The following is a 15,119-nucleotide window of genomic DNA, read 5'->3' as shown; positions in this document are numbered from 1 at the left end:
AATATGATTTATAAAAAGCATTATGAAAATGATTCTGATGTGTACCAAAGTTTAGTTCTTTGGGCCTTACTTAGTAACTCACTGTAGGGTCTCATAGGTTGACCTTAAAGATGAACTTGTTCTCTCCAATGTGGTTTACCACTAACAGGCATCCTTTTACTGTCAGTTAATTTATATTTTCTTACACACATTCAGAAACAACCAAGAACAATCATACAACTTCTTGAAAATTAAGAGTGGCTTTTTACTTGTTAAAAAAGTAGGAACGCTAAACCCAGTAAATTCATAGATACTATTTTAACATAAGTGCTTTTTTTTGGGGGGGGGGGCAGGATGGGCTAAATATAACTAAAGAAGCAAAAAAGGAGAAAAGTGGCATACTCTTCCGTATTCTCACATACCAATCTCATCACTGTCAAAGTCATCAGAGTATTCAGAACTCCTTTGTCGGGCTGAGCGAGCTGTAATTGCTTTTATTAACTCGTCCTGAAATAAAATAATTAAAATCAAAGATAGAAGGTTCCTATGTAAAATTAACTCTTTAAACAAATAATGCTTGGTTAATAACTGCTCTCAAACTTAGGTTTCATCCATCTAATAATATTCGCTAAAAGCCAACCCTCTGCCAGGCATCCAAACCCTTAAGACTCAATGCTTAACATCACAGACAAGATTCCTCTCCTCATGGAGCTTACAGATAAATGGGAGGAGACGGACAATATCAAATAAGATAACTGTGGAGACTCAAATAAGACAGCATTTATTATAAACTGACATTTTGAAAGAAACTGGTACTTTAGAGTATCTTTTGTTTCAGCAGATTGCAGTAATGGATGTAATCAATACAGCAAATGCAGTAATGGATATAATCAATATTGCAAATTGAGAGTTCAAAATTGTAGTGGCCGGGCAGAGGAACCTTAAATATTGTTATGTTACAATAGGAAAAAATCCCATAAAATATTTATATGAAAATACCAACTCAAAATTCCTATTCAATTTTTAAAAGCTGATTTAACTTTTAAGTTTGTAAGAACCTAGTATTGAGGCTAGTTCGGTAGTCTTAAAGCCACACAGAAGAGTCTGTAATACTACAGGCCAAACAGGACCATCTGCAACATTTCAAAAGGAATGTAAGACTTACTTCAGCTTTATATAGGAATAAAAGCTTTACTCCTGGGAGGAAGCTTTATATAGGACTCTTTCTAAAACCCGTTCAAATCCAATGTTCCTAATACAGTGTTTACTGTAAAGCCATTGAAAATAAAAATGTTCTGAAATACTTTACCTGGAAAGTAGTTCTTTTGGTGACTTTTGGACTCTTTGTATATGCCAAAGTTGTGCTAAAAACTTCATCAGACATAGTGTTTGGGTTTTTTTCTTTACTCTTTACCTTTATAAAATGGCTAATAAATGACAGGAATAAATCAACATCCGATGGTGGCTGAAATAGACAAAAAACAAAACAAGACTTTTGCACGTTTGAGAATTTCAATTACTACACTCAGTGCCACCTCAAAGCCAAACAAAAACAGGAAAAGCATCATATACACCTGAGCTAATCATCACATAAAAATGCAAAGTTCTTGTAAATACCAAATTTTCATAACAAGGTTATTTTCAAAGAAATTCAAATTTAAGTTTTCCTAAAATCGTTTTGCAGCGATTTTAAGGATTAGCAAATAAATGACTGCAATAGGTTAATATGATAAAATGCTGCCAATTAAAATGGAAACTTTATTTCTCACCTCTCTTCCATTCGAAAAATTATAGCATCTGTATCTACAAAACAGATATTTGATTTAAAAGGCTGCCAAGAGGATTGTAAGCATAAAATATATAACTAAGAGCAACACACACACACACACACACGCTTTCGTACAGTGCTAGGGAAAGAAAAAGATCGTAATAGCGATATTTTTTCAAGCCACTTTTCCCTCTTACAAAAGTGTTAACAGGGTTGGATAAAACAAAACGAAGCTTCCGCGATGGGGTGCATGAAAGTCACTGTACAAATGTGCGGGTGAATGTTTCTCGTGCTGGACGCGGAGGCCCGGGCTTTGGCCTCCCCGCCGCCCGCCGCAGCGCGCGCCTGGGGACCGCTGGGCCGGCCAGGTGGCGCCCGGGTCCCCGCCAGCTCCGCACCGCGCCGCCAGCCGAGCGCCGGGCACTGGCCAGGCCGATGCACCCGAGCGCTCTCTCTGCCCGGTTCCTCTCCGACCCCCAAGTCCTGCACTCTGTACCCACCAGTGCCACTCCTGAGGACGGCTCCCGCGACCCTGAGCGGCTGGCCTCGGGCAGGAGCCTCTCGTCTCGGCCGGGGCCTGGAGACTCTCGGAGACAGGACACCGGACTGAGCAATGGGGCGGGACTAGAAACGGAGGTGGGAGGCGGTTGCTAGGAAACAGCGTCTCAGGGAGGAAGTGACTTCCCTACCGGCAGGTCTCCCGGGTACCCAACACCGCCCTACGCGCGCCGCGTCGCCGGGGCAACCGCCTAGAGGAAGGAAATGACATCAGCCCTCTGGGTCTTGGGAGAAGGGTGTAAATCGCCCACCGGTGCTTCAGTCTTTGCCAAGGACACAGGACTGGTCCAGCTCCCACCCGGGCACCGAGAGCCTTGAGTTTGCCGGTGGAGTGAGGGGCTTCATCCGCACCTGCTGCGTGAACCAAAGCACAGTCATCGTTATGCCCCAGTAGGACAAGAAGTCTGTGAATGCGCGTAGTGGACTGACAATAGTGCAAGGACACATGGGACCGAATAGCACGATCGCGACGTTTGCAGACTTAGGGGTCAAACTGCACGTTTGAATTCTGGCGCCTCTTCCCGTGTGATGCTCTGCAAGTTAACGTCTTTACGCCCCAGTTTTCTCTGCTGGGGAGAGAGGGAGGGGGAGAAGGAGAGGGAGAGGGAGAGGGAGAGGGAGAGAGAAATAATAGCCTCCTTACCGCGTTGCTGTGCGTATTAAATGAAATAATGCAGGTGGGATACTTGCAAGAGTGCATAGGATTACGTTTAGTCGGTATCAGATATGCTTTTTATGCAGCTCAGCCACAAGGACCTGGTCAGATGTCATCCCTTGTCGACACAGATGAAAACTCCTTCCAAGTGTTTCTTTAATTTAAAATTTCCCCTTTTGTATACTCAGTGGGTAATCCGGTTAAAATCAAAGGAGTCAACAAAACGAACTAATAGGACCCTGTGCTGCTAGGTAACCAAAATTATCATCATTTAATTAGCATAGGTAATCCTTTAAACAAAAGGAAAAAAAAAAACTTTTTAAGTAATCCTTTAAAATAACATAGATTTCTATTATAATTTAAAAGTGGCTTAACCTTAGCTAAATTCAATGAATTTACTGCCTCATAATTAAATTGTTCCCAATACTTTTCCCCATATTTCTAAAATTTATTAGTATTCACTTATTCAAGAATTATTTGTAAACAAATGACATTGAGATTTAATAAATAAATATATTGAAAAACTAAATTTGCATAAAAATACGAAATTTCATTAAAAAACCCTATGCTTTTAACAATATATGCAATGCAGCTTTTGAAAGATTGTGTTCAATTCATGCTAACTTGTTTGGAAAATTCAGTATGATCAACGTTTGCTTAATTTTGGTGTTTTTAAAGCATTTTTGAGTCTTGCCATGAGAGAAAGATTTTCCACCCACTAATTACTGTTAACCTTCTGATCCATATAAGTTATTAATCAACAAATGTGATTCCATCATAACACCTGTGCTCACAGTAAGAAAACAGCATCTGCATTTTCCTTACATGTGAAGCACTCGTTTGCCTATGTTGAACTACTTATATTCATTCTAAAAAATTTATGCTTTGTTCATTTCTTAATCCATTTGACTAATACAGTTTTCATTTAGATATGATTTAAGAAAATAAAATTTAAAAATTTTAATGAAAAGAGCCTTTTAAAAAAGATCCTCTTTTCTACAGAACCTACCAGATTTTTGTTTTCAACTTCATCCAAAATAATTAATAACCGATATTAAGCTATGTCATACAAAGCTACAGTAAACAAAGACAGTTTAATTTCTGCACAAGACCTAAAGTACAATGTTTTCCACTATTCTCTTATCTTAAATAGCAGAAAATTATGTATTTTATTTATATTTTCAGTTAACTTCAGTATAATATGTTAATAACATTATATAATACATGGATTAAAATTTAATGCATAATTTACAATAAATACATAATTGTTGAATAAACTCCTGAATAAACAAATAACATTTTAAACTGGAAAAGAATTTTTGAAACATACCAAAAGAAGCTCACGGACACTGACTTTAAAAAAATGAAAAAGCTGGGTAAGGGGGATCAAATATATGGTGATGGAAGGAGAACTGACTCTGGGTGGTGAACACACAATGGGATTTATAGATGATGTGATACAGAATTGTACACCTGAAATCTATGTAATTTACTAACAACTGTCACCCCAATAAATTAAAAAAAAAGAAAAAAAAGAAAAAAAAATGAAAAATCTACAACACCCAAAATTTCAGTAGCTTATGTAACTTTTTCTGTCTATTTTATTTTTCATTTTTCTAATATATATTGGACCTCAGAAGTATTTACCTAGCAAACATTTTTTGTTTAATACTGTTTTCATTTCTGAAAGTTGCCATCACTTATTTATTCATTCATCATTCAGTAAGTATTGTAATAGCAATAATATTTTGGGTCAGATTTTGGGAGTTTAAAGGTCAACCAGACTAGATCCATGCCTAGGGATTGTATTGACTAGAGGTACCTGGAACGCTGGTTAAAACATATGATGACTATCCATTGTGACCTTTTCTCTGTAGGAGTACACAGTGAGACATTCTCAAGAGGGAGGGAAGAATTCTTCCTAAGAGTCTCTAGCAAGTTTTCACCGAGAAAGTGAGTGTGAGTTGATTAATGAGTTTAGGCAATAAGGAAGGATTGGAAGTACATTTTAAGCAGAGGAAATGGTGTATGAATCTGGAGCTCACTCTGATGTGGGTGTAAGTGGTTGAGCAGACAGATGGTGTTGGTGCTCAGACTGGGCTGCCAACGGGCAAGGAAGGGCGTGAGAAGATCCCTTTTCAGATAAAGAAGCAACTCGTAAGTGACTCTTCTTTGAAAGTTTCCCACTTTCACTTCAGTAGAAAAACTGTTTATGTCCCGCGATTGACAAAAACAAGTTAGAGACAAAGGATCTTGTACTCACAGCTAGCCCTAGTTGAAACAACAAAGCACCCGTCCAGCATTTTGAGAAGTGTATTACACAAAGCAAATCCCCATGGGTGTCCTTTGGTAAAGACTATACTTATATTAAACATTTCAGACGAGAATGAGTGTGCAGGTACCAATCAATACCAGTGTTGACTTGTGGGATGAGAACAGCAGGAGACTTACAGAAGGGAAATATCAAAATCCTCAGGAAAGACAGCCATGACCAACTACACTGGATAAAGTGTTTATCAGCATCTTATGAGTGAGGGAAAACTGGCCATTGTTAGTCAAATATACCAGTATATCATCTTTTTAATTGTTATGTACAGGTACATGAATTATATACAGCAAGAGAAGTATGATTCCTCATTTTAATTCAGAACTTGTCATTCTGAACAAAATATTTTTGTCATCCGGGTAATGTCCTTAGTCAAATGCCCGTTACAGATATTTTTCTAGACAAAAATATATCCTCTGGGTCGATACTACCTATATATTGCTAACTGTCCTGTGCCTGGTATAATTCTGTGTCCTTTACCCATATCATTTAATTAGTCATTCCAAAATTCTGTGAAATTGGTATATCTACAGGTTTTACAGGTAAAAGAGGGAGATATGGCAGCATCTTGAGATGGAGGTAGGTTTGAAGAAATATTTTCTCCTGTGAAATGTCCCAGATAAGACTGGTTTGTTATATGGACTTTGTTATTGTGGCTTTAAGAAGAAATCTTCACTTTTAATCATGTCTCATGTATACAAAACCACATTGTTCTTACTTAAGTAATTGATCTAGTGTTTTGTTTCCTTCCTGAACTAGTAGCACACATAAGGTGTTTCTATGTGTCGTTTCTTTTATGGGTAGCTCCCCCTTTCATTTACCTGTTTGGAATTGGTCGGAGTCTTCCTGTGCTGTGCACCTTCCCTTTAAGACAAATCTGGTTTTGGGATAGAAAAGAAAAATCACTTGTTTACATGTTTTTACACAAAAACTTTATGAGTTTTTGTGGAATTAAAATCCAGTGTTAAAGAAAGCCGAGGCATCATTTAGTGGAAAGTTTCCTTATAAAGAATCATTCATCTCAGGATTTTCAAGGAAAAGCCAAGGCCCAGTGATAGTTGGTTAGAATAAAACAAACTTTTCAACACAGTGCTCAAAAGCTAATTTTGGTTTAACAGTGCATTCATATGAGAATGCAATTATTCCTTTTTATCCTCCGTTGGGAAATCATTTTCCAAAAGGGGAAAGAAATCCCATGGCATGCATTAGTAACCAAGTTCCAGGAGATGGCAGCAAAGGATTTGGCACCTGGGAATATAGCAGGAACCCTAATCATTTGTATTTTAGAAATATTTTACTAGGCTTGGAGTGATTAAAAATTACATGGAAAAATAAACTATTTTTTAAATTATTTCATAAAACAGTTTGAATGATCAGCTTTTTCTTTGTATTAGAAAGTTAGGAATTTAGTAGTTTAATGTGACAAGAAAATATTTTTAAAAATAAATATTTTAAAAGACTTCATTTAAGCTGCTTGCCTGCCAATCCATTGTCTACTCTCCCAAACTCAGCCGTGATCATTGTTAATAGTTAGGATTCTTTTCCATACTTTTTTTGTATGTACATAAAAATGTTCACATTACATGTATTTGTCTATAACTTGTCTTTTCACTTGAATATCCTTTCACATTAATCAATAGCTGAATTGTGCATTGCTCTATGGATGTACAATTATGTATATTTTAAAACCATCATGAATGTCACTTTAGCTTGATTCCAATTTCTTTATGAGCAGCCTTGAATAAACATTGTGGTATACTTATTTATTTTGGATAAAATCCTAGGGATAGAATAACTGAGTCAAAGTATAATGTACATTAACTATCTTTATACTTATTATCAAAATGCCTTACAGAAAAGCTTTTATGACATACACTCCAAAGTACGTGATAGGAATAGTTTTCGTCTAAATGTATTCATTAATCACCTTTATTTCACCCTTATAAGATGTAATTATGTTTGCTAAATATTTCTTCTCATTTTATTCTGTGCAACTCTATTTATTGTCTCTTTTAAATATAATTTCATATATTGGTACTAAATAAAAAACTGAATGTGAAAAACAAATATAAAATATTTTCTTTAGTTTTTTAAAAGGAAAGATTAAGGGTTAAAGGAAGGAGGAATTAGAAAAAAATATATAAGTGGAAAATGGTTTTCTGTGGATAAAAATAAAACTTCAAATTTCCTTAATTATATAACTATTATTCCTAGCGTTAGGAAGACATTATTTAATATAGTTCTCTTAAGGAAATCCATTAGGTCACAGGAACGAAAAATAATATAAATTAAAGCTCTTCATTTTTAAAACAGGCGGTGATGAATGCTAAGGCATTACTAAATATTTTATGTAACTTCAAAGGCATGACATTTGCCCAATAATGAATTCAGTTTGAGGCATTTTATATACATGTACTATAGCCAAACTTAAAGTAAACTTTGATAAAAACTTTGTGTTATGCAAGTTTCTTAACCTTAAAATGAACTTTTGTGATTCCTGAATAAATATATAAGGTGATGCTTTTATTTCTTGGCCTGGATTCAAATGTCAGCCTTTCATTTTCTAACAACATACTCATGCAATCCATAGCCAACTGATTTTCTTTTCTACTATGGAGAAAGAATAAAGAATGTACCCTGTAAAAATCTGATACAGACATTCCCCTTGCCTTATATATTATGATGTCTCTTTTCCTTCTTAATTGAAGCTGACAAAACTTTCTCTTTAAAAAGTCAATACTATAGCTGTTAGATAAGACATATTTTTCCTATTAGCTATAAGTGAATATGGTTTGTTTCTGTTTTTGTTATGTTCGTTTTGTTTTAAATTTTTGAGTGATGTGTGTCTGAGGTTGGTAGGTATTAGGTAAAAATTAGTAACGTATATAAAGTCATAGATAGTACGGATTTTGTATTTTTTTCCCTGTTTTTTTGAGAGAGCTTATGTTGCAAATCGAAATCCTTTGAAAGTTTGGACTAACATTTTTAAAAATGAAATTTCACTGTTTTATATGACGTGACAATGAAGTAATGGAACATGGTTTTGCATCTGGCTTATGAACATCAGTTTTAGAGTTTATATTCTTTTAGACAAATCAGTACAAGAACATTATGTCTCCCTTAGAGATCTCTACTGTCTAGCTGAAACTGTGCTACCCTTGTGAAAATGCAGTTAAAATCCTAGAATGCCATTGAAATAATCACATAATTCTTGGTATGTGACTCCCTTTGACAATATATATTTTTATCATTTATTTTTATTTTATTTCAATGTGAATTATGCTGATAGAGTTTGAGATGTTAAGGCAATCTCATGTTCCTAAGATAAGCTCCAATTTCTTATGATGCATTGACATTTTATATATTGTTGGGTTTGATTTAATAGCTTTAAAGGTTGTGTCCTTTGACAATATCACGGGAAAACGCCAGTCTAGTACTTCCAGTATGCGTAGATGAATATGTCAGCATACAAAACATGTATTCCCTTGTTAAACAGCTTTAATTATCACAATTTTATTCTTCATACTTAATCAAAGTATGTCTCCCCATTTCCTACACACTGACCTACTTCTATTGTGCAGAATTTCAGAAAGTAAATCTAATCCTCCTTTCACTTGACAAAACATCCATTTTAGGAAGGTTTAGCACACTCCCCTCAATTGACCATTTTCCTTTACTGTTATGTCTCCTAGTTGAAGACCCATTACCATCCTGTTTGTTCTTTTCTGGACAATACCATTTAATTTTTTCCTTCAAGAGTTGTGTCCAAAGGTGAACAGAGTAGCCTAGTAGCCTAGATGTGGTTTAACCTGTGCAAAGGAATAATCCCTTTTCAAGGTCTGAATACTGTTGAACAGTCTGGGATTATGTTAACGTTTCTCTAGGAGATAAATTCTACTCTTGTTTCATGTAGTGGGTTTGTAATCAAACAAATGCTGTGAGTTTCTAGGTGCCAGATGAATCAAAAGAGTCTTTGAACCTAAATGTAGAATTTGATGTGTTAATGTGTTAAATACCATCATCTGTTTTGAGTCATCTGTTTCAATCTTTTATCCTAAAGGAAACTTCTTGAGTTCGATTTTGTCATCCACCCCACTAGTTTTCACCTTTGTGTTATCCTTAAATTTAACCAGTATACATGTATGTGGCATGTGTTCATGAAAGTCATTACTAAAAGGTATCATTAGGATATTTAATTTATGCATATTCATGATTGCCTTTCTAACCACGGTGAATGCCAGGTGATTTTACTATTTCCCTGAGATGGTGAATATAGACTTCTCTTTTAGGACTGAGAACCAGAGAAAGAAAGATAAGACCTCCTAGATTCTTATGAAACCTGAAAACTAGTTTTTCTAAAAGCATAGTACTTAATTTGTCCATCATTACTGGAAGACAATTCCAGTCTGTGTGACAACTTTATAATGGGAATGGACTAAACACTCTAAAAAACTAATCTTGCAGGTATTGATGTAATTAATAGTAATGAAAATGTGAATAAAAGTTAAAAAATACATAACTCCATAATTGCACAGTTGCTTCTGAGCCTGCCTTCACACTCTATTCAAGCAAACCTATGTTTTATTACTATACACACACTTCATTTTGGAAATATCTTTAAACAGAAATGTCACTGCTTCCAATTTTCTTACATACCATCATTCAAAACCCTTCCCCACAATTACATCCTCTACAAACCTTTCTTAATTAACCAAATACAATGTGTAAATTCTCCTTATGTTTCCATCTTTAATCCTCCCTCTCCTGGTCTTAAAATAGAGAGATTCCATCTTTTAATTTTGATTCCATTAAAAACATTTGTGATTCACAGGAAGAGGTCAAAATATTAACATTAAAGGAGTTTAGAAGCAGTAGAAGAAGCTGATTCCATCACTCATGGATGATTTTGAGGGGTTCAAGACTTCAGTGGAGGAAGTCACTGTGGACATAATGGAAATAACAACACAACTAGATTTAGAAGTGGAGCCTAAAGATGTGACTGAATTGCTGCAATCTCATGATAAAACTTTAATAGGTGAGGACTTGCTTCTTATGGATGAGCAAAGAAAGTAGTTTCTTGAGACAGAATCTACTCCTGGTGAGGGTGCTGTGAAGACAGAAATGACAACAAAGGATTTAGAACATTATATAAACTGAGTTGATTAAAGTAGTGGCAGGATTTGAGTGGATTGACTCCAACTTTGAAAGGAATTCTTCTGTGGTAAAAGCTATCAAACAACATCACATGCTACAGAGAAATTATTTGTGAAAGGGAATCGGTGCAGTAAACTTCATTGTTATCTTATTTTAAGAAATTGCGACAGTCACCTCAACCTCTGCAACCATTACCCTGATCAGTCCGCAGCCATCAACATCAAGGCAGTACCCTCTACCAGCAAAAAAGATTACAATTTACTGAAGGCTCAGACGATGGTTAACATTTTTTAGCGATACGATATTTTAAAATTAAGGTATTTACATTTTTTGATCTAATGCTATTGCACCCTTAGTAGACTACAGAATAGTGTGAACAAAACTTCTGTATGCACTAGGAAGCCACAAACTTGTGTGACTTGCTTTGTTGTGATAGTCACTTTATTGTGGTGGTTTGGAGCCAAACTCACAACACCTCAGAGGTAAATATCTTGCTTATGAAGCTGTCTTAGAGTCTACTTCTGGGGAAACTGACCAGAGACACTCTCTTAACTGGAGTTGGCCAATCCATACTCTAATGCTACGATCTATATTATTTTGACTCAGCTAATTTCTTTTTTGGCTCTTAGTCTTGCTACTAACGACGTGTATCTACAAGGCTCAAGTTTTTACTTGGAGACAACTATGACTTGATTGGTCCAGTTAATCAGCATGTTAGTTCTGGGAAGAATTTAGGTACCAAAAGACTTGTAGATTATTTAGTAGATGCTCTTTGTCTTAAGATAGCTTCTACTAAAAACAAAACAACAAAAACGTTTATTGTATTATTTTATTAAATGTTGAATGTCATGAATTCAGGATTCTTAAACAGTGTTACCCAATAGGAAAATTTCATATAAAAGTAATATAAAAGGCAAAGCAAAAAGTGGTGACATAAGAAATATAGGATAAAAGTTTTGGAAAACCTCCTTTTATTTTTCCATAAGAGAAAATATAATAAGAAGCATTTAGTAGTAGCAAAATTTTCTAATAATATTTCAGTCATTAGTGCATATTTTATCACTTCCATTTAGGCAAGCAATTCTTTATAGTTTCCAGTTTATGAATATATAAGCATGAAATATTTTATTTACTTGCATGCTGTTGGACAAATGTACTTAAAACATTTGTGATTCTGATGTGAGATTTTGCAGCCATGAAGCTTGATTTCTTTGCAAGTTGTGCAATCTGTTTGAAGGTATTTATATAAGGGACACCAAATTAGCTTGTTATACTTAGAGTCATCCAAGTATGTCCAATTTGCATTCCCATAATTTGAATCCCACACATTTAATTTAATTTTCTTTCCATTGCTTTCTCTGGCTCCCTTCAAAAGATTAAGTGACATACCAAGTTTTGGATGTTTCCTAGCTATACTTCCCAGAAAATCTGACTAATTCAGAAGATTTTGTCTTTTACTTTAAATCATTTTTTTTCCCTGTAGGATCGTGAGAGTCTGAAAATGTGAGCATCTTTAAGGATTTTCACCTATTCCAAAGCTGCATGCTTATAGGAGCAACTATTACATGTCTATTCTTTTAATTACACTCATACCTTTAGTACGGATATCCGAGATACTTTTAAGAGATTTTGACATTTTTATCCTTTTATTTGAACATTGATATGATTCTTGTACAACCCTCACGTACTTCTGCAGGCAGTCCTTTATATTCTTAGGGAAAGCCACTTTATTTTAATAACCAACTGCTTAGGTGTTTACTGTTCTCTGGTAAAAATTCTGGTAAGTTTCAGCCTGAAGCAAGAGAACTTCTATTGTTTGAAGTCCTGAAGCAAGAGGACTTCTACTATCTGAAAAAAACTTTAACTTTTTAATCAAAGTAACTAATGTAGAATATAAAAATCAAATAGTACTGAAGAGCTTCCAATAAAATGAAATTGTTCCCTCATTCTCCCAAACCACCGTTCTCACCCTCAGTCCTTCTAAAGCCAACAGTGTTTAACTGAGGGTTTATTTGTAATGATTTCCCATAATAATCATCTCTAAAAATATAATTCAACTACTATACTTTGATTTATAATTTTAAAACATTTTTTATTTCATTGTATAACAGACACGATTAAGCTCACTCACACCCTGCCACCAATATAAAGTTGTATCACTTTTGAATTCTTCAACTGGTTTCTTTTAAAATTAAAAAACAAACAAACAAAAAACAGCAAAAGAAAAACTAAATCACCATCTTGCTCACTCTCTCCATTTCTGTTTTCTACCCTCTTTTTCTTTGTAGAAACACACATGCTCTATCATCTAAAGTCAAAAGACAAGACATGTCATATGAATAGCTTGTTTACCCAAAGTATGGCAGAGGATCACTGGTAAGAGTCAGGTCATTTCTGCTAAGATTTACAATATTGTAACCCTTAGCTATATACTATTATCGGCACCACTCCAGATACTTATACTTTACTTCCTATCTCAAGATTTTTGAAGATGAATAAAAGTAATAATAACAAGAACAATAACCATGACAACCACCGTCAATAAATAGTGCTTAGTATATGTCAGGCATTTTCTCAATTCTTTCTATGTACTTGTAAATCCTTACTACATGCCTAGGAGGTATGTTTTATTATGCCCATTTTACAGATGAGGAATCAAAAACACAGAGGGATTATGCCATTTATCTGTTCTATAATAGTGATTATTATTAACCATCGCAGCACTTAGTGATGTAAAGCAACCATTGATTAAGCTCATAGGTTCTGAGTCAGAAATTTGGACAATGCCCAGCAGAGAAAACTTTCTCTCTGATCCAAGAGACTTCTTTTAGGACTGAATTATCCAGTTTTTCTTCTGCTATTGATTTCTAGTTTCTTCCCATTGTGCTTGGAAAAGATATTTGGTGTGATTTCAAACTTCTTAAATTTGTTAAGGCTTGTTTTTGACCTAATATGTAATCTACCCTGGAGAATATTCTGTGTACTCTTGAGATGAAAGTATTCAGCTTCTGTTTTGTAGAATGTTTTGCATATGTCTTTTAAGTCTATCTGTTCTATAGCCTTCTCCAGAATGTCATATAGTTGGAACTATATAATATGCCTCCTTTTTAGATTGGCTTATTTCACTTAGTAACACATTTAAGGCTCAACTATATCTTCTAATGGCTGAATAACTTATTTCTTTTCAGTATAAAATAATATTCCCTTGTCTGCATATGCCATAGTTTATTTATCCATTCACTCCTTGAAGGACATCTCAGTTGCTTCCAAGTTTTGGCAATTATGACTAAAGCTATAAGCATCCATGTATTGGCCTCATACAAGATAAGACCTTCTCCAATCAACTTGGCCAGAGATTCTGTGAGTCTCTCAAATCCTCCTTGTAGTCTAAACTGCTGTCTTTTTTCTTGGTGTCCCCCAGATGTCTAGAATATACCAGGTCCCATCAATGCTTCAAGACAGGTGAGACAGAATCCTTTTCCTTGGGCAACTCCTGGAAAAGTTAGGACATTTGACATGGGGCCAATTCTTTCCTCCTTCAGGGAGAAGCTGTGATTTTTTTCAAATGCCTACTTACTCTATATTGAGCTTAGAGGACAAACGGTGGTGGGTGTCTGTGCACTAGTTCAAACTGCAGCCATTCTTCTCTGTAGTCCCCTGGGGTCTAGTGTGTGCCAGGCTCTGTCAGTGCTCCTAGACAGCAAGACAAAATCCAGTCCCTCAGGGAGCACCTGAAAATGTTGAGAGTTGTACAAGCCACCCAACTCTATCCCTCTTGAAGAAGAAGCTAATTGCTTAAGGTTTCCTCCTGATCATATGGCAGATCAGGATTATAGTGGTGACGGTTATAATGAAAGGATGTCTCTAATTTTCCTACCAGTTTTGACGTGGTTGGTTTTACCTCTGCCCAGTGGTGCAAGAGCATCTCAACTACTTTTTAGATTTATCACAAAAGGAATTGATCTGTGTATTGTTGTTGAACTGGTGTGTTAATATGAGGAAGGATAGTAGAGGACTTCTATTCTGCCATCTTGCTACTGTTACCTCCACGAACTTCTTAAAAGGAGGTGTATGATGTAGATATTAGTAGTCTTTGTATGAAAAAGTCTCACAATTCAATAAAATAGCATATATATATATATATATATATATATATATGTATATATACATACATATATATGTATAGATGTATAAATCATATATATTATGATTTTAAAATAAGAAACATTTATGTATTTGAAGGAATTATACTTATGTCTCTGTTACCTGATTTTGCTATTGAAAAATGTAACTTTTGTTACTACTTTTTTTCTGAAAGCTTTTTAGGAATAATGGCTTTATTCCTGATATTCTGAACTTTATAATGATATGCATTGGAGTGTGTATAATTTTATATTTTTTGTCTCGAAACTTGGTATGCTTTCAATCAGGATTCATGTCCTTAAGTTTTTGAAAACTATCTTTAATTCTACTTCTGATAATTTCTTCCTTCATTTTCTATTCTTTCTTTCTAGAACCTTCCTTATTTAGAAATTGGACTTCATGGATTGATCTTTCAGCTCTGTCTCCCCACTTCCAATGCTAATAGGTTCCTGTTACTTGTTTTTCTGTTTTATTTTTTAAAAAATGTTTCCTAAAATCTCTTCCTGCCAGCCAAACTTTGTTTATATGTCTGCGTA

The 15,119-nt window shown here is 35.0% G+C and overlaps 1 protein-coding gene across 2 annotated transcripts in view; it reads right to left on the bottom strand.

The window, feature by feature from the left end:
- Positions 1–2,381, bottom strand: part of MAP9 (microtubule associated protein 9) — a 28,526-nt gene extending 26,145 nt beyond the window's left edge. For both annotated transcript variants that reach the window (XM_019733253.2, XM_074338412.1), the window contains exons 1-3: positions 2,248–2,381; positions 1,289–1,444; positions 402–486 (exon numbers count right to left, since the gene is read on the bottom strand). In XM_019733253.2, coding sequence (XP_019588812.2) covers positions 402–486; positions 1,289–1,363 — 160 coding nt within the window. In that variant the 5' untranslated portion in view covers positions 1,364–1,444; positions 2,248–2,381. The remainder of the gene's footprint in view (positions 1–401; positions 487–1,288; positions 1,445–2,247) is intronic.
- Between the last annotated feature and the right edge of the window lie 12,738 nt (positions 2,382–15,119).

This window comes from Rhinolophus sinicus, linkage group LG07 (assembly GCF_036562045.2).
Source record: "Rhinolophus sinicus isolate RSC01 linkage group LG07, ASM3656204v1, whole genome shotgun sequence".
NCBI classification, from domain to species: Eukaryota; Metazoa; Chordata; class Mammalia; order Chiroptera; family Rhinolophidae; genus Rhinolophus; species Rhinolophus sinicus.
The sequence above is the reverse complement of the archived record's forward strand: the minus strand, read 5'-3'. Positions and strand labels throughout refer to the sequence as shown.